The following is a 25,807-nucleotide window of genomic DNA, read 5'->3' as shown; positions in this document are numbered from 1 at the left end:
TTCCTGCTACTATTTTAACTCTGTTGATGTAGTGATCCCTGGTGAAGATAAGCCATAGAAAAATTAATCCTTGTCTTAATTAACAAGTAAATGCTTATTTGAAAACAAACATAGGCAAGCCCTAAAGAGATGTGAGAGAAAGAGAAATAAATGAGATCAGGAAAGGATTACTGTAGGATTTAGCCTTTGTGCTCTTAATTGAAAAACTTAAATGAAAAGTTTCTCTAAGTGAATCTGGGCTCCAGTTCAGCACTAACCTGAGAGTTATCTTTGTTGTTCAAAGCAGGACTGTCATAGATCTGTTTTAGTTGCAAAACAGCATTGTGAGATCTAGTACTGTATAGAATGTGCAGGTGGGAAGAAAGCTACTAAAATAATCAGGAAAGGTTTGGAAGAGCTTTCATTTCAGGTGTGAAGTTGTCACCTGGTGGAGTCAATGCAAGCAAAGACCTCTAGTTAAGTAATAATTGGTCATCTAAGGCTATTACCCCACCCTCTTAATGTCAGAGGTCTGGTGCACCTGTTGGGTGCTGGGTGTGTATGTATATTCACTTCAGTGTCATGAGATACTTACAGAATCTAAAGCTATTTTATGGATGAATTAAAAAAGATAATTAACATTCTCTTGCTGTATTTGGCTTCTGAATAAGCATTCAATCTGTAGAAGAGCCCAGCTAAATGGTTTGAAGAAAAATGGCAATTATCTAAGATGTCAGCCGAGGCTGTAGTGGCACTCAGGGAACAGTTCCCTCTGCCATTGCCAGTTTTTCATCAGATATTGTCATGTTTGAACAGAGCCAGTGCACTTCAAACTGTCATTGCTTCTCACCCTCAGTACTGCTTTACTTGAGAGCAGCACTGGTTCAGGTGACTGTTCTCAAATTGCACCATCTGGGATTTAGTGCAGTTCTGCAGTTCAGATGCTTTAGGGTTCTTACAAACACCCTACACTGCAGAATTCCTTGTTGTGACGTGGAAAGGCCTGCTCTGAAGATTATTCAGAGATTGTTTTATGAATTGGAAAAAAATACAGCTAACTAGAAGTTACCCTTTAGAAAACATATTTTCAACATTTAACATTAAATAGAATACAACACTAGTATAGTTTAAATTCTTTAATACTAGCATAGAGTAATTTATTTCTGAGGATTTACAGAATAATAAGGAAATATTAATAAGGACAGTATAAGGAGTTTCCTGTTACTTGACCAAACTCATTCTATGAATGGGTTTAAGAAAAAAGTTTGTGAATGATGAAAAAAATTACACTGGATATGGAACATAACATTTTTATAAGTTAATAGGATCCTAACCTCATTTTTAACCTACTGACAGCTCTGCATCTCTGATTCAATATAATAAAAATCTTTTTCCTAATTTGATCAGCAGAATAGTTGCATTCTGCCCACAGAGCAAGCTAATTTTTGATGTTAGTGATCACTTACTTTCTGGATGTGCTCAGTTGCTATGCTGTTTTCAATATACATTTTTAATTACTGCCAAATAATTTAAAATTTCCGGTTTTGTAGCCCGACTGGATCCCACGTGGAGTGGTGTAAACAGCTGATAGCTGCGACCATTTCGAGTCAGATTTCAGGGTCTGTCCCATCAGAAGGTGTGTCCAGAGACTACAGGGTAAGTGGCTTGAGGAATACATTGATTTGTTTAAGATAAAAAAGTGAATGATCAGGAGAGTCCTTGCTGTCTTGATTAGCAGGTGGTAAGTACTTGAGTGATCACTGAATGTTTCAGAACTAGAAACATCTCATTATGCACAGGAGCCCTTTGAATCTGCTTTGTGTTTTCCTCCACATTTGGAATAGTGGCATTGAAGTCTACAGTATAATAGTTAACAGAGAGGTGAAAGGAAAATTAAACAGTCAGTGTTTTGCCTAATATGCCAAAAGTGAGTTTTCTTTTGATTACTATACAATAAAATTGGTAGAGTAGATTAACAGTTACAGGTTGAAATGGTTTCTAGTATGTGTCATTCAGAGTACAGAATTGAGCTCTCCAGATTTCACAAAAAATAAATGCATGTCTTTGCTACTGTGCAGAGAACATAAATGACTATCATTTTTCATGGGGTTTCAGCAGAGACAGATAATTTAACATCAAACAAACAAACAAGTCACCTTTTTCATTCCCTCCCAGCAACTTTGTTGTCACTGAAGTAATGACTGCAGTGTGGTTTACCTGACAGTTCCATTATGCTTTTGTGCCCCTGTTCTTTCACGCTCGCTGGCTGTTCTCCCCATGCAGCCAGTCAACTGAACTGTCAGGAGTGGAGCAGGGGCAGTTTTTCTTCTCTCAACAGAAGTCCCTCATGTTTCAATTCTCTTTAAGAAGCCCAAGCTGCTGCTTTCTAGATCCCTTTTCCTCCCTAGATTTGAAAGGGTTTTATGGTCATCTTGCAGAATGGCCAGAGGAAGATTTTTATCTTTTTTTACGTTTAGGTTTTTTCGTTTTAGCTGGATTTTAATTCTGATATGCTCTGTGATTACAAAGTTTGTTGTCCAGAAACAGCATATTTTGGATTCAGTGACAGCAGGTGAGATTCAGCCCAAGCCTGAAGATAAGTCCACAAAATGTCTTGGACTACAGCCTGCTTAAAAGTTTACCTCACAGAGTTTCAGACTGCAGTTTCAGCTGCACAGTCAGCAGCTTATGGAGCGCAGCTCCTGCATGCTACGACAGATAAATTGCAAATGCTTGCTCCAGGTCAAGGCTAACATCTTTGATAAAACACCCTGGGAAACTTTGCATTGCAGCTGTTGATGTTGTATCCAAGTTGATCCAAGTGTGTAAGCTTGGTGTTCAGTTTATCCCTGAGTTAGAATGCATTCCTCTCGAATAAAGAGCGCTTTTTAATTCTCAGTAACCTCCTTCTCTGTACCAAACTCATCTTGGATATTTTTTAACAGGAATAAATCTTTTAAGACCTAATTAAAATTCTACTTCATTCTCTGTTTCCTAGGAATGAAAGAAAATTAATATAAGCCTGATGGTTTAAATTCAGATTTTTTTTGTGAATAAATTGTATTTGGCATCATTGCATTCCTGTGGTTTGAAATCCCATATTTGTATATAACTTCATTGAATTCTTTATCCTGGAATGTCTAGTTATGTTCAGGACCAGTATCTTATGAAGCAGTGTCTGTGCTTTAGCAGAGGGTTTCTTTTGCACTTATCTTCTGCAGAAGTTCAGTGATACCAATAGTTGTTTAATCAGTACCACTAACAGATTGGGTTTATTCCTTGTTGCTGTGGAATTCACATATAAAAAGTCAATGCCCAGATATAACTCAAATTTCCTTTGAGATGTATTTTCCTTTTGATGCACACTGGTCACCTTCCTGAGTCTTCATTACCTTTGGTTACCTTGAATTGCTGCATTTAGAGACTATTTTACAACTCAGAACCTTCAGTTTGGGCCAGATGTGTGTGTTTGTTTCTGGAACTGGTCAGGAAGTTCTGTTGTTTTCTGCTGGATTTACCAGGAACTCCCTGCTTTATTCTTTCTTCCATCCTTTCTTTTAAAGTTTAAATGAATATATTTGTAAAAACAGTAAATATATCAATTCTGGTATCTAATGGTGTTACATTAGTCTGTGTGACTTAACTTACCAGAATGTAATTTAGGGGAGGGGAGAATCAAAGGGTGGCAAAGGGGCAGTTAATGGAATAGTCAGAACTGGAGAGCGTTGGGCGAGAGCTCTTGCTTGCTAAACCCTTCAGCAACATGTTCTCACTCTTAGTTTGGGCTCTGCTCTGTGTGTCTTCTCCCATACACACTCTGCCTGCAGAGAGTTCTTCATTGAGGTGCTCATGTAAATGAAAATGGCTTAGATTGTAGTGACTGACTGCAGACACCTTCAGAAGGTGTCCTGTTTTGCCATTTGAATCCACAAGGTACAGTGGTTATACTTCGTGGTTGTTAAGGCAGGTTTATTGTCTTCTGCCTAGAAGGATTACCAGGCTCTTTCTTCTCTTCTCACAATAGTACATTGTAGCTGCATAAAAGGGTGATTAGGAATGAATGTTTCCAAAGAGCTTGGCGTTTGTTGCAGCACTGAAATGAAGTGTCTGAGATTTTTTTTTTTTTAGACCAAAACAATCCTGCAAATGAGAGTTACTGGTTGTGCATAGTTTTGTTCTTTCAAAATCTGTCTATGATGTTTGAGAGTAGAGTTCTCTTGAAAATCTGATGAAATAAGATATTTAGCAAATCAAATCTGTGTGTTTCACTGGATAACATTTTATATTTTAACTAACAGGTGTACAGGAGGCCGGTTATACGGGTAAGATTACCTTCGGCGAGCAGTAAACGGCCTCCTACCTGTTTGTCTTTTGTGCTGTGTGAGAGCTTGGTGTGTCAAGCGTTCCTCTTTACACCATTAATGGGTTTTATGAACCAGTCAGACCATTTTGCTATGCAGTGCAACAGCTTCTTCGTCATAGAAATGCTTTATATACGTTACAATGTTTTTGTGAGCAATAAAAGTCAATGTGTAAGAGAGCAGTATTTTAAAATTATGTTATGAATGTGCGATACTAACTTCAGTTTTATTACATTAATTTTGACAAAATGGATGCTTGAAACTGAGGTTTACATGCTTTGGACTGCAGAGTACTGTGTTAGCAGCTCTAACATGTCTACGCTAAAGAATACCAGTGGTAAAAGCATTATGTCTGTGTCTGTCCTATTTAAATAAGTTCCAAATTCATGTTTGCCTTTGTATGTGTTTTACCTTAGTTGTTACCAAGCTGTAGAGGATTGAAAGTTAGGCTTGGAGTTAGACACTAGTGCAACGACCTGCATCTTTCTAATGGTAATTTTGAGACTAGGTCTTGCCCATTGTTCACTGAAGATATAAAAAGGGCATGCCTTGTTTTCTTGCTCCTCTTTCTCAGTATCACTTATGGAGTGAGAAATGATCTGAGCAGTGTTCTGACATTGTTCATGAAATGTGTCGAGCACTTTTATTCAAACAAAGACCCCTTGTTCAGTCTGAAACCAAGACATGAAGTCTGAATGATTTCTTTTTCCTCATCTGTTGTTTACATATTTGAAAATGATGTGTTTAGTCCAATCATACAAATCCACAAGTTGATTTCCTTTTTCTTTTGAATAGATAGCTCTTGAAGTAATTGGTCTGACTTGAGTAACAAAAATTGGGTTTGTTCAGTGGTTCATAGTTGTTTGTAAAGGCTTTGATCTTTGAATGGTCTGCTGTGCTTCTCTGTCTTTCATTTATTTAAAATCTTTTGGTGTATTTGCTCCTTGTCCTATTGGTTTTTTCCCAGAAATCACTTTGATTTCAGAAACAACATAATTATGACCTTAAATTTAAGTAATTGCTATTTAATAGAATTGCACCCATAACTAAATGTTAGTAGTCCTTTATAATTTGAAAGAGTTTTTTAATTACTTACAACTTTTTAAACTCATGTACAGTTCAAATTATCTGAACATATCTGAAGTCCTTCTTCTAAGTTGTTCTTTCTTGAGGGTTCTGTAAAAATACTGTAAAAAGAAAACTTGACTTTAGCAAACATTTGTAAATTTAGACTGAGGCTGATTTTACAGTCTGGCCAAGCGAGAAGTTCTTTGCATGTGAACTGGGAATAATAGACTGTCATGAGCACAACTTCTCTCCAGTTAATAAAAAAAGAAGACGGAAGAGCATTTTTGGCTGAATGTATTAAAACAATTCCTTCATCTGACCTAATGACATTTGTGCTTCTCTCTGGCGTGCATAGGGACCTTATGTTTATTAAAGAAATTTAATTAATATTCAAGATTTGCTGCCAAATGATGCAAAAATAAATTAACATGAAAATGTGAATTGTTTGCATATTTTACTAGGAGGAGTAATTTTAACTTCTGTAAAGTTACTGGCCAAGTTTCAAGTAACACCATAGAAGTTACTGGAAAAAATATGTAAAACCATAAAGCTGAGAGTTCAATTAAAACACGTTTTACACAGTAAAGCATTTTTAAAGTGTCTAGATAGATCTGTTTGATGTCGACCTATTTTTTCTGTGAAAGGTTGCATGAGATTTCCCATAATGCTACCATTGCAAGCTGTACTCAATTTCTTCTATTGATAAGCATGTGGCATACTTGAAATTAATTTTCTTCACTGTAAGGTTGTTTGTCTTAAAAAGACAGTACGTACTTTTATGTTCTTATCTACCAACACTGAGTCTTTTGTGAAAAAGGGAGTGAATTTTTCATTTTGTGTTGTGCCAAATAACAATTAAAGGATGGTGCTAATAGCTTGGATTCCTTTCTGTGGAAAGTTGTGTGCCCAGAGTGGAAGATTTTGAAAAGCTAAACTGGAGTTAAAGTATGTGCTGTCTTTTTAAGGAAATTGAAAAAAGGGAAACAAAAAAAAAAAAAAAGAGAAGATTCTGTCCTTTCACCTGTTGTCTGCATTTTTTTTGCTGTTACTTCTCTCTTGCCCTACTGCTGCCTCATGCAAAGCAGGAGATTCAGGATGGACACAATGGCTATCATTCTGAAGCAGAACCTGATCAGGTGGCAAGTTTTACTCATCTTTCATTCATTAACTGTGTAGCAAGGTACTATATATTAGTACTCATACAGTGCATACAAATCTTATGTTTCTCATGCAAGAGAATCCCTAAAGAAACATTTAGTGTGTAAATGGTTATGTTCTAGAGTGAGTTTTCAGGTAAAGTCATGTAGTCTAAAATGTAATACTGCAGGTAAGCCCCATCTCACAGAACACATCCATCCTCAATTTGTAAGCACTGGCTAATTCTCTACACATTATTTTTTATGGCTGGGTGCTGAATGTAAAATTCTTTTAGTTTCCAAGGAAGTCTAAAGCCAGAGATCATTCGAAGTATCTTTAGAAATTATTCTAAACGAGAGCTTGGGGTAGTTTGGAAGCAGACAGATCCTGTCATTTCTGTGTATGTGGGTCAGAGCTGCAAGACAAAGGGAGAGTTACTTGTTTGCTGTAACGTAGCCCATTATATTTATTCTTCATTGAGGATGTAGAAAATAGAAACCTTAATATCTCCTAATTTTGACCTGAGAGAGATCACTTTCTCACATGGTCCTTAAAAGTCCCACAAACCCTTTTATTCTTAATTAAAATCCTTAGTACATTTTAAATCTTAACTGCCAACAAAGGACCCAAAGGATTAATCTTGTATAATTCAGGAATGAAGCCATTTACCTAAAAGAAAATTTATGGAACTAACACTTATTTTAAAATTGCTAATTGCTATATTTTGTTATTAATTCTTAATCTGACCTTCTGGATCCAAAATTGCTATAATGAACCTATTCCATAATCTGTGGCACTCTCAGTAGGGTGTTGATTGAAATAGAGCATCATAGGGTGCACAGACTTTTTGCTATCAAAACCACAAAGTTAAAATGTTAAATAAATAAAGTTTCTACCATATAATTCTTTCAGATGAAAATACTCAAATAGTAAATAAGCAACATTAAGATTAAAAAAAGAAACAATTAAAAAAGAGCTTTAAAATGTTCTCAAGTAGATAAAATACCCAAAATAATACCTGCATTTAGCAAAAGACTAACAAATTATTAATTACAAATTTAGGCTGATCTTATTGTTCATATTTTTGTATGCTATATGTAGCTAGCATGTGAAACTAATTGTTGCATAAATGCTTTGTTACTAATATGTTACTAACGTGCATGTCTGAGCAATATTTATAATATGAAGTTTCGTGTTTGTTCCTTTTTTTTTTAACTGTGATACTGTTTAGTACAGTTGTGCCTTGTAGAAAAAGACCCACTTCTTGTGTTCCAGTAATCTGGTAGTAGAAGCACTTTGCATCAAAATGTATCGATGTGGTGCAGATGGAAAGTGAGATTTACTCATGACTTTGGGTTTCTGCCAGGCACTGCGGGATGGAAACAAACTGGCACAGATGGAAGAGGCTCCACTTTTTCCTGGAGAATCAATCAAAGTTATCGGTAAGAGCACTACTGAGTGCTACACTGAATACTATTAAATTGCTGGTTTATCTGTTTAAAAACAGAATATTATTTCCTTTTTACTTCTCTTATTTAGTTTAATGCCACTTTAGATTAACTGATTAGATGTGGATTTCTTTTCTTTGTCTTTTAAATTCAAATGTAGGAAGGAGAAGTCAGTTCCAGAGGATGACTTACTCTATATAGATAAATCTTTTTTTCAAGGGATAGTCTGTTCCATAGAGGTGTATGGGTTGTATTTCTGCTTGGGGATGCCAAGGATACTTGGTAGATTCAAAATCGTGATAGCAAGGAAGATGAAGTTATGGAAAACTTTAATTTCCATTTCCTAATGAGATTTATTTCATTTTGGCCTGTGACAGCAAGCTCTGCATGGGCAGTGCAGTACTTGTCTAGAAAACAACACTAGCCAATAAAAGTGAAAATTAAGACATGGGCATATAACTGAATTATTTGGAGATTGGTTCTGTATGGATCAGTAACTGCCCCTTTGGATGCTCTCCCTGGGGTTAGTGGGGGTGCTTGACAGCTCAGGGCAGGAACCAGAGAATGCCTGCAGGGTGCTGGTTACCTACCTGCCCTCCCTGCAGCCCTGCTGGTGAGCCCAGCCCTGGGTGCTCTTAGGTGCTGAGATAAAGACAACTCCTTCAGTCCTGACAGCCTCTGAAGGAACTGTAGGCTCTCCTATAGAGGTCAAGCATCAGAATCCTATGGAGCTGCCAAAACCTTGCTGTTTACAAATAGAAATAGATTGTTTTGGAACAAATGTCTGTAATTGTAAAACAAAGCTTTAATTGGTCTGTTTTCCAGCTAAGGACGTTATGTACATCTGTCCATTTATGGGAGCAGTCAGTGGGACGCTCACAGTGACGGACTTCAGAATGTTTATCAAAAGTGTTGAGAGGGTAAGACTTCACTGTCCATCTGCATGTTGTTTCAGTCAGGTAGGAATGTTGCTGAAGTAGATTTCAGAAAGTGACATATTCAGTGTAAGTGAAGAATGATGTTTCCCAGCAGTCCATTAAGAGGGAATTATTGTTGGTTGTAATGAAACATATATGAATAATATAAATTTGTGTTCTTCCTAATGTAATAAAATTCATTTATTTCATACACAAATTTCAGGATCCACCTTTTGTTGTCGATGTTCCCCTTGGAGTCATAAGTAGGGTTGAAAAAATTGGAGTACAGAGCCATGGAGACTACTCGTGTGGTATAGAAATAGTTTGCAAGGTAAGGCATGGTAGAGATTTATTAATATTAAAGTACTTTCATTTCTTTTTTCTGTAGAAAGAATCTGCCAGCCCATGTGCTGGTTTTCTCTCTGATCAGTTCCCTATATTTGAACCCTTCTTCATTTAGATAATATATTTCAATTCCTCTTAGGATACTTGCAGTCTTAGACACTTCTGCCTTTTGTGTCAAGAGCGAATTCAAAGGAAAAGTGGCTATTTTTATACCTAGCAACTGTAATGACAGTCCTTATCTAACATAAACGCTTACAGAATTCTCTTCCAGTGTGGGTTAGGTGATATCAGTGACTTAGTGCTGCATATATACCTTCCTTCAATCAAATTTCTTATAACTGCCTTTTTTATTTATTTATCTATCATAGACTAAAATAGTGTAACTTACTGTTGACAGGATATGAGAAATTTGCGGCTGGCCTGTAAACAGGAAGAGCAGAACAGATTGGAGATCTTTGAGAACATTGTCACACGAGCATTTCCTGTTTCTAACGGGCTGGTGAGTCTTAAGATGGAGAGGAGGCTGTCACTGGCCTCTTGGTGGAAAGTGTAGGGGAGGAAATGCAAGGCCTGTATAGCAAACTTTGAAATGTTGATTCATAAAATCTGCTGCAGAGTGGGCAGGGTGCTCTGACCGTGTTTCCTTTTTTGCATTAATTCATAAAACATTATGCATGTTCTGCTAGTGGTGAAGTTAGTTTGTACATAGCCCTTGAGATCTAGATTTGCCTGTTGTTGCTGGTTAAAAATACATATGTATTAACTCTTTATTTTCTGCAGTAGATAATTCAGTCTAGAAGTTCTGTCTGAAACAACAAATAGGTACAATTAGTCTTATTATTAGTTAGGTGCAGAATTCTATTTCATTTGCTTGTGTGGATAAGGAAGTGGTTGGGAGGCAGGAAAACAATTTCCTCATCCTGGCATTGCCACTGATGTGTTCTGCTATCAGAGGCAGATAACTTCAACTCTCTCTGTTTCCTATCTTGATTTTGTTAATTTTAGGCTTGTACTTGATGCAGGAAACTGTTTTTCATCTTCTTACTAGCTCAGAGTTGTTCAGTCTTGACTGAAATGTTTAACAGGTTTAGAAGTGTTAGATTTGAAATATTGGAATGTTCACTGTTTTGGAGCTTATTGTGCATACAGCCCATCAGGCAGCAATTTATAACTTTGCTTTGTTGTCTTAGCCTCTTTTTGCATTCAGCTATAAAGAGAAGTTTGCTGTAAATGGCTGGAAAGTGTATGATCCAATGGCAGAATATAAGAGGCAGGTAAGTTATAGAAGTACTTGGTGTATTTTTTTTCCTGCATCTCCCCCAGAGCCATTTAAGCAATAAAAAAAAATTACAGAAAACCCAACATTTTCAGCTTTCACTACATACAGAAACTGTCTGCATCTCATGTATAGATAATAAAATGCAAGTGGCCTGACTTTGAGTGTGTTGAGCACCTGCTAAAGTTGATGGAGATAACAGGTGCTGAGTACTTGTTCTAACTTAACATGGTTCTTAAATCCTCATTTTCCAAGTGCTGTTTCTACAAAATACAAACTTTATAAAAAATTCAGTTTGAATAAGCAGCATTGAGCAGAGGAGTAACTGTAGTTCTTCAGTGTAAGTCTGTATTTTCCCAGTTGCAAAAGTGTTTTTATTTCGCTATATGATCACTTTTTACCTGAGTGTGCAGCCTAACCAAATGGTTATTTTGCACATCAGTTTTAAAGATATAAGTAGGAAAGGCTTTCAGTGTACTGGTTTATGATTCAGTATGAAGACCTAAGTTTATAGCTTATTCAGAACAAAAATGTGAGCATGCCTATTTTTAAAAAGTACATAGCATATGAAAATTTTCATTGCCCCTAACCCCAGATATGTAAAGGTCTAACCTGAAAAATACAAAACTGTTTTGCTTTCATACAGGGATTACCCAATGAGAGTTGGAAAATATCCAAAATTAACAGCACCTATGAGCTTTGTGATACATATCCTGCTGTTCTTGTTGTGCCAACCAGTGTAAAGGATGATGACCTCTCAAAAGTGGCAGCATTTAGAGCAAAAGGCAGAGTTCCAGTAAGTGAAACTTCTACAAGGAGATATAAGTGCTTTAATAATTGATAGCTTATAAGAAATTATCAGAGTTCTTTTAGACTTTATTAATTAACAGTGGGATGGCTTCCTTCCTGGAAGGGGACAGGGGGAAGCAAAGAAAGAAGAATTAGGCTCAATGGGTTTAGAGCTGAAGAGAGCAACTCAACTGTGAGTTCAATTGCACGATTATTGTGCTCTGTAGTAAGGTTTTTGTTTGAGTTAACACTTCTAGGCCACAGTGGTATCTGGTGCTAAGGCACACATTAGCGTGGTTCTGATTTGGAGTAGAATGAGTTACAGCCATAGTGCTTTGCTTGAGAATAGACAAGATGTGCAGGTAGCATAAGAACCCCTTAAAAACATCACCATCCAACATATTTAATGCTGTAGATCTGCTTAGCAAGGCAGCAGGTCCACAGACTTACACAAGGAAGTGGTTTTTCTTCCTCCATTGCTTTTTTTTTTCCCTAATTAATAAGATGCAGTAGTAGGCTTAGTTGCTACTGGAAATAAAAGCTAAGATGTTGGAACCACTTTGTGTTTCAAGCTCAACTTTGGATGAGCAGTCAGTGCTAGTGTGCTGTCAATATGATTTTGCGTCAGCCTGTCCTTAAAATCTGCATTTGTTGATTTGCCAGGAAATAATGCCATGTGGTGAGAGTGAATTGTCTAATTCCGCTCTTGGCCTGCTGCTTTTATAGTAATGTGGTAAACTAAAATAGTTTTCTTTTATTCCAGGTGTTATCCTGGATTCATCCTGAGAGCCAAGCAACAATAACACGATGCAGTCAGCCATCAGTAGGCCCAAATGACAAGCGCTGCAAAGAAGATGAAAAATACTTGCAGACAATAATGGATGCCAATGCTCAGTCTCATAAACTTATCATCTTTGATGCCAGACAGAATAGTGTTGCAGATACAAACAAGGTAGGTTGGGAGCATAACCAGCATTAGTAGTTCTGTCTTTATTACAAGGCTGGAGATGGAGTAAGAGATAAGGATGTGGAGAACATGATGCTGAAAACTGATTAGAAAGGGTTCCTGAAGAGGGCAGGGGAAGGAAGGTAAGTTGCTTGTAGCATTTTGGAAAGGCTGTCAGGCAGCATCAAGATGTAGCTGAGAAGTTATGCAGTAAAGCTCACAGAAGACCAAAGGTTTCATTAGTAAAGAGGGGAGGGTATATGGATGTCTTATCATTCTAACCTATTGCAATTAGAATTTCTTTGACCTAAAGGAAAAAGTACTCTGGTTTTTCTTAGAAAAACAAAAGCAAAAAGTCTGCTTATATGTTTTTGTTAGGGCTGAAATAATCTCTCAGCAAATGCTAAAACCTGACCAAAGTAACTCTCTCAACCTTATACTGAAGTCCTGTGCATGTTCTTTTCTTCGTCTGTTTTTACTTTTTGAATGACAGGCAAAAGGTGGAGGATACGAAAGTGAAAGTGCCTACCCAAATGCAGAGCTGGTCTTCCTGGAAATTCACAATATCCACGTAATGAGAGAATCCCTGCGGAAACTTAAAGAAATCGTTTATCCTACCATTGATGACACTCGGTGGTTATCAAACCTGGACTCCACACATTGGCTGGAATATATAAGGGTAAGATGCTTTTGATGTAAAAAATCAATTGCTTTGTTGAACCATCTTTTTAATTTGCATTTCTGAAAATGTTACTAAACGGTCGCTTTGAGTGCAGCGTTTTAAGCATTCCATAATGACTTTGTATTTCCAGATTTATGTATTGGTAGATAACGAGTTAATTCCTGATAGCACAGTGTTGTATTTACTGTTGGACAGCGTTTTATTTTCTCGAGAAGGAATGTTTGTGAGCAGTTCAGGGTTATCCCTGTTTTTTTGGAAGAATGCCCTGGGAATTTCAGATTATATTTGAGCAACGGCCAGAAGGTCTTGACTGTGGATTCTGCAGTCTTTCCCTCCTTGCCTTCTTCAACGCAATGTTACTGTTCTTGTGATGGGCACCTACATTTCCTTGGGCTGTTTATAGTCAGTGCTCTATCGAGTTATCATCTACTCTATCATTTAACATAATACTTAAATAAATCACTACCACACTCAATTTCACTAACCTTTGAAATTATTTTAGAGTAGATTATTTCATTACCACATTCACTCCCCTGTTTATGATGAATATGGATGGATTGTAATTTATTTTATTAGCAGCTGGCTCAAATGTCACTCATGCAAAACATGTTTGGGATTGTTCATTAGTTTTGCACTGTTAAGTAGTGCCTGCTGACAGCTGCAGGAGAGCCAGTAGAGGGAGCAAACAGAAGATTAAGAGTCAAATTTAATAATATTTTGGGAAGAGTTTAATTTTCTTGTTCTCTTGAATTTCAACTATTTCAAACACCACAAACTGCAGCCTGATTTCTTAAAAGCTGCCATTCCTGCATGAACAGTCTTGATAGTATCTCCCTGGGCTTTTATCCAAGAATTCCTTACCTTCCTTGCCTTTTGACTTGGCTTGTAATAGCATTAACAAATCCACAGCTTTACTCTTAACACATCTGCTGTTCTCTAGGCTCAGACCAGTGTGACTGTTGTCCCAGTTTAATGCAATACATTACTGGAAATTCAATTTCCTACCCTCAGGCACTGACAGCACTTCAGAGATGGTTGAGAAGTGTCTGGGGAGGCACCAGGAACGGCCTCTGTGTGAAGGCAGTAGTAACAGGAGTAGAGTTACTTGGTGCTTTTTGCACACCCAGGATGTTTCTTTATGCCCTCCAGGATATTTTCTGTCTTTCAGGGTTGAGCTTAATTATTTTTAAATCAGTTCTCATTTTCTAAGCCAATCCAAAGCCAGTTATTCATTAGGAGCCCTAAGTGAAATGGTTACTAAGTTTTGAAACATCTGTAAAGGATAATAACAGTTTGTAGTGGAAGCTGTTTTCTAAAGGCTTTTGTCCAAAGTTGAATAAAGTGCTTTACCTACTCCACACATATTTACTTAACTAATAGTAACTGTTTTCTGTCTCCTCCTCTCTGCTTATTGCTTGTGTGTGTTCTGTCCTTTATTTCCAGCTGTACTCCTTCAGAGGTACCTGTGTTCTCTTTAGGACAATTTAGAGCAAGTTATTGCATACCTGTATGTTATATAGATTATTATTAGTTTTCTGCTTTTATTGAAGACCAAATTACTTTAATATTTGCACTTTTTTAGTTCAGTAGAGCTTTGTAACTGAAGTAATCAGTTAACTTGTTCAGGCCATATAGGCACTTCAGTATTGTTTCTTGGTGTTTTCATCCTGGCATCCTTCAGTGTTACCATAAAAGATATGCTCAGTGAAAGATACAATCAATGAAAATTGTCTCTAAAGCTTGCTTCTTGAAATAATTTGAAGACTGGTTTTGTGCACATCTTCTCCAGCAGATGCTGGCTTTCCTACTTCCCAGAAGAGATGGTTTTGCATGCCTGTGAAGGGAAAAGTGCAAGTATTTAGAAAGATTCCGTTTTCTGATGTTGGAATGGAGAATAGGAATTTCTCCTGTGGTCCTATTTTTAGTGGTTGGGTTTTTTCCCACATATTTTTCGGTGCTGTGATGGGACATGTTAGAGACAAATCCTCACAAGAGAGAGTTTATTTAAGTTTAAAAAAAGCCTAGAGGGTGACATCAGAGAACAAGAGTGGCAGGTTTTTTAGTGGGGAGAAGAATAACAAGTTCACACAGGTGATCTCAGTCCTGTGCCATCTCTGTCCTTTGCTCTCAGGCATGCTCTTGAATCCAGGCTATTGATGGTCTGTTCAGGGGCTGAATATGACATATACTCCATGCACCAGCAAATCAGAACAGACTCACAGCCAGGGGGTTCTGGTTTGTTTGGGTTGTGTTTTGATTCAGATTAGCTGGATGGTTTGTCCCTTTCTCTAAACTCAGTAGTTTCAGTTGAACTGAAAACGGAGGAAGAAAGAGCGATTGATTAATGTGAAATGGACTTTGAAAACACTGAACTTTCAGCCTTCGGAATAGATTACAGTATTTTTGTCTTTTCATCATAATACAGAAGAACAATTAATTTAGAGAAGGGATTCCCAGATTCCTTTGTTATGTACTGCTAATAAGGGAGAGCTGCTGGTAAGAACTCTCTCCTGGACAACAGAGTGCACACAGCTTTTGTACCTCTAGGAGTATGCATGACACCATTTGGAAACCTCTAATTTAAAGCAATGTCATTAGGATGATTATGTAACTAATATGAAATTTTAAAAACATAATGACTTTAAAAGTATAACATTATAACTTTTTTTGCAGAGTTTTGGTTAGCATTTAATATGCTTGTTTTCTTGAATTTTGTTTGTTGAAGATGCTTCTTGCCGGAGCAGTGAGAATTGCAGATAAAATCGAATCTGGTAAAACCTCTGTGGTGGTTCACTGCAGCGACGGCTGGGACCGAACTGCACAGCTCACTGCACTGGCCATGCTCATGCTGGACAGCTATTACAGAACCATCAAGGGGTTTGAAGTTCTTGTAGAGAAAGAATGGATAAGTTTTGGACACCGATTTGCAATGGTAAGCTGGAAGGTTTAGTGTGGAATTTGTCACCTTCGGTGCTTTTATTTTGAGTAGCATGTTTTCTCACTGTGCTCTGCTGCATTTTGGTTATTATCTCTGGTGCCCTTCTTTTAATGGTCTGAGTGTGTCAGAGAATTGTGACCTGATCATTTTTAATGGGAAATCTCTATGTGAGGTATAATAATAAAGTAAATGAAAATGAAGTGGCTTGAACACAATGGTTAAAAAAAATCACATGGCTTTTGTATGAGGAAGAGGGATCGTAACACATTGCTTCATCTCCAGCCAGCTTATGAATGGAGTAACAAGGAAAACAGTTAAGGTGTCTAGAAGGTAAAATTGCTGGAACCATTACTCTGATTTAAGGTTAAAGTGTTTATTTTAACATGTGGGCTAGTGGAGAATTAGAATAAATTGTTGTGACATGCTGTGGGCTCTAACTCTAAGATGGTTTAGGAGAAATGACATGTGATTATGGCAGGTGGATATGGAATAATCACTGTTTCAGTACATTTAAAGTAAATATCTACCAGTTTTACACTGGTAGAAATCAGTGGCTATGCAGTAGAAGATGGGGAAACAACAGGCACAGCTTTGTTGACCAAGGACCTCTCCAGCTCTGCTCAACAGCAGATGCATGTCCGTAAGTGAATACTGGGATGCATTTTTAGTAGTTGGAAAATACAGGTTTGCGTTATGGAAGATTTGCTTGTCTTGTTCACCACTGGAACATATTTAAGAGTTGCTGAACTTTACAGTGTTGGGAGGGTACTGTAAACACCCCAGACTGAAATGAAGTGTGCTTTGACTTTCAGCGAGTAGGACACGGAGATGATGATCATGCAGATGCTGACAGATCTCCGATTTTCCTTCAGTTCATCGACTGTGTTTGGCAAATGACAAAGCAGGTAAGATGCTTAAGAGAGTATTTCTATGAGGTTTCAGTCTTTATCTTGCAAATGTAATTCATGTAGGAGAACACATTCCTCTGCAGTAGCGTGTTTGCCGAAGTTGGTTGTGCTGTGGCTGCACTGTGCTCACAGAGGGAAAATTTCTGCTCAGAAGTGAGGTACGAGGAGATAGAGTAGAAGTGTTGTCTTGAGACCAAAATACCAGCAATTCTTTTTGTTTAAAATAGGCTTTTGGAGGATTCCTTGATTACATGAATGAGGGTTATTGATAAATGATGCAAATGATTTGCATTGCATGTTCACTGGTGGAGTAAATGTTCATATGGATTTATATTGTCCTAAAGAAAGAGGAAAAATCCAGGCTGATTGTGAACTGAGGGCAGGAGAGAGTTCTTCTATATATATCTCAAATGTAGCTGTTTTCAGTGTTATGCAGACAGTACAGCGTTTCTAACACATAAGCCTGTTCTCTGGTAAGTTTTCTTACTTCCACCGCTGCTTTTACCTCTGGACCAGGGGAGATGTTTGAAATTAGTGATACTTAAGATACCAAAATATTGAGCTTCTCATTTTTGTTCTGAAAAGTTAAATTATCGAATGGATTTAGCCATCATTTTTCTGAGCTTCTATATTTCTGTTCCTTAATGGGGTTACTGAAGTAGGTGGTCCACATGAAGGCTTTATTTCCAAGTGAATTAGAAGTGCTTGGTGCTTGACTTTTTTTTTTTTTCTTTTTTTTTTCCTTCCCCCTTTCTCTTTTCTTTTTTTTTTCCCCTTTTTTTTCCTCCTGGAAGCTAACATAGGTCTGTGCTGTTATGGTAAAAGCTGTTAGTATAGTATGTGATTTGTTCTGAAGAGAGAAGGGTAACAGTCTGGTTCTGTATGATCCTAGCACTTCCAGGTATGTTACATTAGTCTTCTTGTTCTGAACATGGTTCTTAAAACCTTACACCATAGTTTCCAAAACTTGTATTCAAAACAGTTATCTTTGGTGCTTTATGAGAGTTCCCTTCTGGTACACTGGGCCTTTGTCCAGGCTGTCTTGTAAACTTTCTCTTTCTATATATCTGTGTTTCAACATTAATGTGCTGCTTAGTATGGCTGGAGAAAATAAATGTAAAATTCTGTCCCTCTTTCAGAGGAAAGCTAATAACAATAGCAGAGAGAAGCAGTTCTAAACACCTGGTAGGAACAAAAGTCCTCTGGGGAGTTCCTTAATTGAGAGCAGCCTCTTCTATTTTTGTGATCTCCCTTGCTGCCTCTTATTTCTTACTATAAACAGTTTAGTTCCCTCTAGTTTAAAAAACAGAAAGGGATGGGGGCAGGGGGAGAATCTGTGAAACATTTTGCCAATCCCACATCTGTTCAAAACCTGAATCCAGAAACTGTTCTGAAATTCATGGACACCAGTGGCATTGAAAAATCATTAATGTTACATAGGGAAAGACAGATAACATGGTTCTTGAACAGTTCCTGCCTACTTATTTCTATTTTTTAGTTGACTTGAACACCTAGAGAAGAGATGTGAAGACTGTGATTACCTTGACACGGACTTTTGAAAAGCAGGATTCTATTTTATCCTTGTGTAGATTGATCACTTGCTCATAAAACAGTGGTAGTTTCATGCTTCAGAGTTCATGGTAAACATATGTGAAATGTTCCAAAGCCCAAATAAGTGTTAATGGCTGCATGAGGGCGTAAAGGCTCAAGTTTGGGCATGGGCTCAAAGCAAGCAAATTTGCCCTTCTGGGTTCTAAGAGTTACATTCTTAAAACAGTTGACTTAATATAGTGAGAGAATCTCTAACTTCCCACTAAGATACAAATTTCCAGACAGCTTCAGACAATGAAATTTAATCCTTGACAGCCTTATATTTTCCCTTGGTTTTATGGTCTTCGTGACACACAAATACAATAACAGAGAACTTGAGAGCAAGTACATTGACATCAGATTTTAATAAAAAAACATATGGTGAAGTGATTTCCCTCCTCTGTTAGTAAATTCTGGTGATTTCGAATAGCAGATGTCAAATTGGAAAGGCCACATGTGAGCTGATGAAATACTGATGCCCTGTTAAAAATGAAACAGAACTGTAAAATTTGCATGTAGCACTGCAGCATCAGTTGTAACTTTCTACCTTTCATGCACAGAACCCTCACAGGAGGAAAGGTCTGTTTAAAGTTGCCAGTTTCATCCTGTTTGTAACTGGGTGTCAGCTGTTGCTGGAGATGCATTAGATGCATTTTTCACTGGATTCAGCAGTGCACTCTCTGTTCAGTATCCAGTCCGTTCTGCAAAGTGCTTCAATGTGAAATGTAACTGTGGCGCAGAACAAGTTCATTGATTAACAAGCAAGTTTATTTTGCATGTCTCTGAATCAAATGCCACTTGGCATCACAAGACGTAACAAGAGAATTCCTTTTTTTAAGTACCTCCTTTACAAAAACCCCTAACAACTCCAGCAGCATCAAGTGGCAGATTTTAATGACCCGTGTGTTTTCTCACAATTAGTGGATTTGACAAGAAGTAAATTTTCATTTGGGGAATTTTTCCACCTGAATCTTCAAACAGACGCTAATGGGCTTGGAACTACAGAGGAAGGCATTTTTAGGTCAGTGATTTTTCAGCAGCAGTAATAGAAGCTTTACAGTCTTGATACATCAGCTCCAACAGTACAACTCTTGTATCCAAAGACAGGCCTTCAATAAAGTGCTATCACTTATTAAAAAATTAGTTGGAGTGCAACCACTGATGTATGGAATTTTGAATATGCTTCACTGGATTGGAATAGTGGCCATGTCGGCATCCGTCTGATTAGTATGGACCTGTCACAGCACAGAACCCTGATGTGACAAGGCTCATTTAATGCTTTCAGTTAAAGAGGGTCCCTTTAGGAGAGGCTTTGTCTTCAAAGTTTTTTCCAAATATCATTTTGATGCTTTGCAAATTATTCTTGCTCTCTGTATCTGATTGCTGCTTTGGGCTGGACACAGCAGATTGGGGTCTCAGACCCCACTCGATTTTCTCCTGACTGGCTTTGGCACACCTGCTTGTCAAGTTCTGTTCGTGCTTATTTAAAATCATAGCTGTTTTGGTAACATCCTTGTTTTCTAATTAAGTTCCAGCACGATTTCTTAGAGAGAAGGAAGTGCTGTAAGTAATAACTTTTGAACATGACTGGAAAAGAGAATTTGATAATCTTAAGTTCCTCTATGTTTTCTGAAAACAAGTGGTTGGGAGGTGAAAACAACCCGTGATTTGTGAGAGAACCCCCAGTGTGAGCTGTGCTGGTGAATAGTGTGCAATCTGTAGCAGAGTCAGAAGAAGGAAGGTTTCCATTCACTTTCTGAGTAATGATGTTGATAATTCCCTTACTCAAAATTTTCAGTCAAAAGTTGGTATATATTAGCTTGGAAAGAGAATGTTTTTACAATGTTTGACTTACATAAATCTTCTTTTAATAGAACATTGTTTAAAACTTAGATCTTTCTGGGTTTAATACAAGCACACTCATTGTGTGTTATTCAGCTCTTTACTTTCAACATGAATAAACATTTGCCTTTCATAAATCACAGATGACACTGAAGAGGAATTTCTGGATCAGCTAGTTCAGCCACAGTCCCAGTTGCTCTGTTATTACTCCTAGTTATACTTATTGTCTTCTTTTATTTAAAGTAGCTCTTGAGTCACTTGCCAAGGTGTTCAGTATTCTTCAGTGTCAAATAACAGAAAACAGTCCTCTGCATTTCTCTATATAGCAAGAAATTCTGCCTCATGAATCTGTAGCTTTGCCTCTTAGACTTCTAAAAAGATTTAGTCCTTTAGTGGGAATGAGAAAATTTTGTTTAGTTTGTCCTGAAAATTAGTCTCTTATAACATTCTCTTTCATGTTAATGAGAGAAATGCTACTTCTTAAGTTTTCCTTTAGTCTTCTCAATTTTTTATTCTTCTAAATGTCTTATCATTCCGTATCTGTGTTTGCAACCCTTGTCATACTGAACACAAAGTTATTTTGACACATCAAGCCACATGTAGTCCTATTATAAAATTTGATTGCAGAAGGACTTTTTCTATCTGAATGGTTAACAGCCCATGCAGTTTGCAGTGATTTCTTCCTTTATGATTCTTAGAGCGCTACAGATTAAAAGAAACATTTTGAGTGTTTTCAGATTTCTAGCTCTTTTTCCTAGAATGTATCAGGTAACCTCTGCTTGTGAATAAAATACCTAATGGTGCTCAGGGGAATAACAGTTCTTTCATTTCAGATGTACAGGATTTACTTTCCAGTACAAAAGAAGAGGGATTAAAGGCTTATTGTATATGGCTGGTAGTAAACTCAAGGGGTGAAATGGAGAAGAGTAACTTACTTGGGTAGAAAGTTAAAGACAAATTTTAAATATATGTTGAGCACAATGTATCTGCAGCAGTCTTTATTGTCTAATTCATGCCATGTTAGAAAAGGAAATAATTCTTAAATGCCATCATCTTGTTGTTTCTTTTTTCTTTTTTTTTTTCCAAAAAATGTTCTCTTGTCTTGTAACAAGAGATAAAAAGTATATATTTGAGGGTTTGCAGTGAGAACAGAATACTGTTAGAGCATCTTAAATGGATTGCTTTGTATCACCAGTTTCACATCAGCTAATGCTTGTACTCTATTATACTTGGATAACGAATGTAAAGTTTGTCTCTGAGAAGTATTTATAAAGAAGTACATAGGTGGAATGTATTGCAGTGAGAGTTACTGAAATTCCTGAGTTTTCCTTGAAATAATCTCTAAATAATAAGAAAAAAACTCTTACTTGGTTACTTCTTATGTCCGAGTTTCTTCCTTTCTATACTGCTTAAAATAAAGTTTAAAGTAATTTTGCCAATTTTTTTATTTCAGTTTCCTGCAGCCTTTGAATTCAACGAGTTATTTTTGATCACCATTCTGGATCACCTTTACAGTTGTCTCTTTGGTACTTTCTTATGCAACTGTGAAAAAGAGAGATTAAAAGAGGTAAATAGTTAGTGTTATGCACATTCTTAGTTTGCTGATTTTATAAAAGAATGCTTAGAATACAAGAGCTAAGAACATTTGAGCTGTGGGTTTGGGATACATTTGTCACATAGTCTTAAAAGACAATTTGCACATGAAATTTTCTTGGTATGAGAAATATGTACTGAATGCCCTGCTATTAAATGAGGTGGCACTTATGTTTCTTTAGTTATTATCTGTTCAGGGGGTTGAGGGTTTTAGTAAGTTGTCTTGCAGGTATTTTTAGCCAACATACACAATTATAAATAATAGTCATTATCAAATTATATTAGCATTTCTTTCACTATTTCCAAAGGAACTCTTAACACTGACTTTACAGGTCACTTTAGGACATAGAAGTTATGGTTGAAGACTACAGAAATTTAAATTATTTTAAATGAAATGAAATTAAGTGAATGAAATAGTGTAGGTTTGTGGGGAAAAAAATTAAAATGTTGTTAATATTCCAAGTACACTTTTGCTTACTTCTGGCTTTGTTGTTTTAATACTTCATATTTTCTAAAGCAAGTTGCAATTCCGTACTACATTCAGCTTTGCTGTTTTCTTGTGGTTTGTCTCTACAGCTTCTGTAGGGGAAAAGTTGCATGTAAATTCCACAAGATGGAGCTGAATAACATGTTCTCAGCAAATGCAGTGTTTCCAGGCAGCTTTCTTTCGTAAATGAATAGTCAGATGTAATTCTCAATAAAGAAATGCAATTTAAGACACAGCGGTAGTAGAAACACATGCTTTACAACGCTGAAGGAGTGTAAAATTGCAAGATGAATCTGATACAAGCTCAGGTTTACAATCTTTGATCTAACCATTATTATGCTGGTTAAATTTAGGGTAATACAACTTTCAGAAGTGCAAATAAAGGTAAAATAGGCAATTTAAAGCATAGTATCAATTGGTAGGAGCAAGTAGTATGAGTGGGAAAATTGAGTAATTATTTTTCACAGGTGCTGTTTTGGATCTTCTAAACGACTGATCTCTTCACTGATTTTTCTTGTCAAAACCAGTTTATTTTTGTTTGTTTGTTTAGTTGGTGAGTGTGTAGCCATATCTTTAAGTAGCTGTAAACATTGCTGTAAATTGTAAGCAGTACGAGTTGCTTTTGCTCATCTGGACTTAGTGTCTCTGAAAATAATATAAATCTCCTTTCTCTGTTAGCCTTGGACCAGCATAAGTGTTCAAATGTTTTCCTAAAGTTTTAAGGCTGTTTAATGATCAGCTACTGGAAGTGTTCTCAGCCACCTTGCAATTTTCTAGTAGATAAGGTAAATTTCACAGGCAGAATTACTGATACACAGACATTAACGTCATACTTCAAGTTTTTGTAATCCACATAATGAATTTTTTTACTGGTTTTTTTCCATCAGGAGGTGAGCACCAAGACTGTATCACTGTGGTCCTACATAAACAGCCAGTTAGAGGAGTTCACAAATCCTTTCTATGTGAACTATGAAAACCACGTCCTGTATCCTGTTGCCAGTCTGAACCATTTGGAACTGTGGGTGAACTACTACGTCAGGTGGAACCCGAGGATGCGGCCTCAGGTATGAGCTTTCACCTGTCTTTTATGTTTTAGTGAAGATCACAGACATTAAGAGAAATTACTGGTTTTTGTAGTGTTGAATGCAGCATTTAATTTCAAAAGTGCTCATCTGTTGCGTGTATTTCAGCTGATAGGGGAAAAGGTGATTGTGTCAAAGAAGATGCAGGATGTGTTCAAAATTGGAAAAAGGATGTTTTCATTCGTCACCAGTAGAATAGGGAGTTACAGTATTACTGTATTGGCTTGTGAAAGGTAACAGATTAACAGTCTTTGTCGTCAGAAGATTGCTTTTATACCACTTCTGTGATACTTTGTAACCCTTTTTAATACTTTTATTGCCCTTAACCTTCTTGTAGAGTTTTGTGTACCTTTGTTTTTAATCATGTTTTGCCCTTTACCAACGATGACATAAAATATAGCAGCAGTTTCTGAACGAATTGGAGTATATACTGGCTCATTTTGCAGGCTTTCTAAACTTAGCACCACATAGATGCTTGTTTTCAATTGACCTTTACGATTTCAAGCTGGCATACTAAAGATTAAACACTCACTATACATGCTCCTTGATTCATCCAGTTTTTGTTCTTGTAAGTAACGTCTGCTATTCAGATAAATCTCTAAATCTCGTCAGACAAATACTCCATATGCTCTCAAGCTTAGAAGTCTGAAGGAAGAACATTCAGATTTTGTCACAGCCATAATATATCTGAGAGTGCTACACCATCTCTTTATTAAGGTAACATTCCGAGGTACCCCCCAGCATATTATGATGAATTACCTGTATTAAATGACTGCCTGAAAGCTGCTTTCATCTTGGAGTGTTAGAATGAGATGTGAGTTTCAGATTTATTAGACACCCACCAGTCAGAGGCTGCTGTAAAAGATGGTGTTCCAAGGTAGATTTCAAGGACAGTACACTGGTCCTGGAAAAGTCTGGATTAGTTACCTTCTCACTGAGGTGTTTCCTCTGAGCTGCTTTGTTTCTCTTAACTCGTTAAAACTTTGAAAGATCACGTATTTTAAGTTTTATAATTTTTAAAGTAAAATTGTCAACTGCTTTTTAGCAAAATAACATCCTTTCTTTAGCCTGTTTGCCGAACACCATTTTGGGTGGTTTATGCACATTTTAGTGTAACTGACTGCAGCAGTGTCAGTTTATTACTTGTATTTGATTGAGCTCTGTAGGCCCTGAGAGCAAGCAGTCTTTGTAGACACACATGAAAGCTAGTCCTGGTCTGGAAGAGGGGAGGGTGGGGAAGAGATGACATGAGAAAATATCAGAGCTGTCATCTGCTTAGTGACAAGCCCTGCTCACTGTCCTGTCAGAGAGCACTCTGCAGGCACTTTGGCACGTGGGACCCACTGGTCTTCACTGGTCTGTGAGAGCAGGTCCCTCAGATCAGCAGCAGAAGGTAATAAAATATGATGGTCCTGGTAACTGCCTTAGCTTCACTACCACGTGTTTTTCTTGAAGTACTTATACAACTGTTTCAACTTTTTAGTTCTACCACATAAGCTTTGTCTTGTGGAGATATATCATCCCTTTCCTCTTGTCCCTGGCCTGAATTTATGTGATATTTATGACAAATATTTGGAAGTGTTTCCCATCTACTTGGATAAATTTGCTGCAGAAATTACACTCTTTTTGATGCAGAATTGCAGTCTAATTATGAAAGCACAAACTCATACAAGCAAGTAAATAAACTGTCTTCATAATCACAATATACTAAATGTGCTTTCCTCTGTGTTTCCATTGTCTGATGTCACACCCTGTTAACTGATTCAGTAACATTCAGACCCATTCCATGACAGAAAAAAAGACAATGACCCTTGTGATGCCCAGCAGGTCTTCACTTATCTTCAGTGAAAGAATTTCTTAATCAGTGAATTTATTAAAAGAATGGGCATCCCTGCATACTGATAAAAGGTGATTTTGTTGAATACCTTTTAATGTGTTCTCTTGATTTTCAACTAAATATAAGGGGAAATAAAATAAATTTAACGTTAATGAAGAGCTCTGATGAATAGCTCAAGGCAACCTCACGTGCTGTTTCATCAGCTGCAAAAACATCTTCAGGAAACTAGGAAATGTTTATTGTTTTCTAGAAGCTCACCAAAAAGGAGAAATGCCCAGTAGGTGAATTTAAAGGAAGATGAATATTAGTCCTTTAATATAATCAGAATGGATCTTTCATGCCTGTTTTCAACCAGCTTTGTGTTAGGGGAGAGAAAACTCATAAGAGCAGAGGGGCAGGTTTTTGTTTGAGGCAATATTTTAGGTTTTCTAATTTCAGCTTGATTAGTGAGCTTGAATCTTTAAATGGACTGAGAGAAGTTAATCATTGCACTTCATTGCCTTTTCTATTGGAAATGAGCATATATGACCTTTCATTTTTTTAATTTTAGAATTACTGAATGCCAACTTGATATAACCATTA

The 25,807-nt window shown here is 37.0% G+C and overlaps 1 protein-coding gene across 4 annotated transcripts in view; it reads left to right on the top strand.

The window, feature by feature from the left end:
- The window catches only part of MTMR1 (myotubularin related protein 1), a 38,371-nt gene that overhangs the window by 1,389 nt on the left and 11,175 nt on the right, over window positions 1–25,807 (top strand). Inside the window, exons 2-16 of one of the 4 annotated variants that reach the window (XM_032702188.1) lie at window positions 1,530–1,635; window positions 4,278–4,301; window positions 6,494–6,544; window positions 7,912–7,987; window positions 8,819–8,913; window positions 9,134–9,241; window positions 9,653–9,754; window positions 10,446–10,529; window positions 11,178–11,327; window positions 12,084–12,272; window positions 12,760–12,945; window positions 15,674–15,880; window positions 16,699–16,791; window positions 21,680–21,793; window positions 23,194–23,370. In XM_032702188.1, the coding sequence (XP_032558079.1) occupies window positions 7,942–7,987; window positions 8,819–8,913; window positions 9,134–9,241; window positions 9,653–9,754; window positions 10,446–10,529; window positions 11,178–11,327; window positions 12,084–12,272; window positions 12,760–12,945; window positions 15,674–15,880; window positions 16,699–16,791; window positions 21,680–21,793; window positions 23,194–23,370 (1,551 nt within the window). In that variant the 5' untranslated portion in view covers window positions 1,530–1,635; window positions 4,278–4,301; window positions 6,494–6,544; window positions 7,912–7,941. The remainder of the gene's footprint in view (window positions 1–1,529; window positions 1,636–4,277; window positions 4,302–6,493; window positions 6,545–7,911; window positions 7,988–8,818; window positions 8,914–9,133; window positions 9,242–9,652; window positions 9,755–10,445; window positions 10,530–11,177; window positions 11,328–12,083; window positions 12,273–12,759; window positions 12,946–15,673; window positions 15,881–16,698; window positions 16,792–21,679; window positions 21,794–23,193; window positions 23,371–25,807) is intronic. The other 3 variants (XM_032702189.1, XM_032702190.1, XM_032702191.1) reach the window with 3 other exon arrangements.

The sequence above is a fragment of the Chiroxiphia lanceolata genome, chromosome 14 (assembly GCF_009829145.1).
Source record: "Chiroxiphia lanceolata isolate bChiLan1 chromosome 14, bChiLan1.pri, whole genome shotgun sequence".
Lineage (NCBI taxonomy): Eukaryota > Metazoa > Chordata > Aves > Passeriformes > Pipridae > Chiroxiphia > Chiroxiphia lanceolata.
This window is presented reverse-complemented; position numbering and strand designations above follow the sequence as displayed.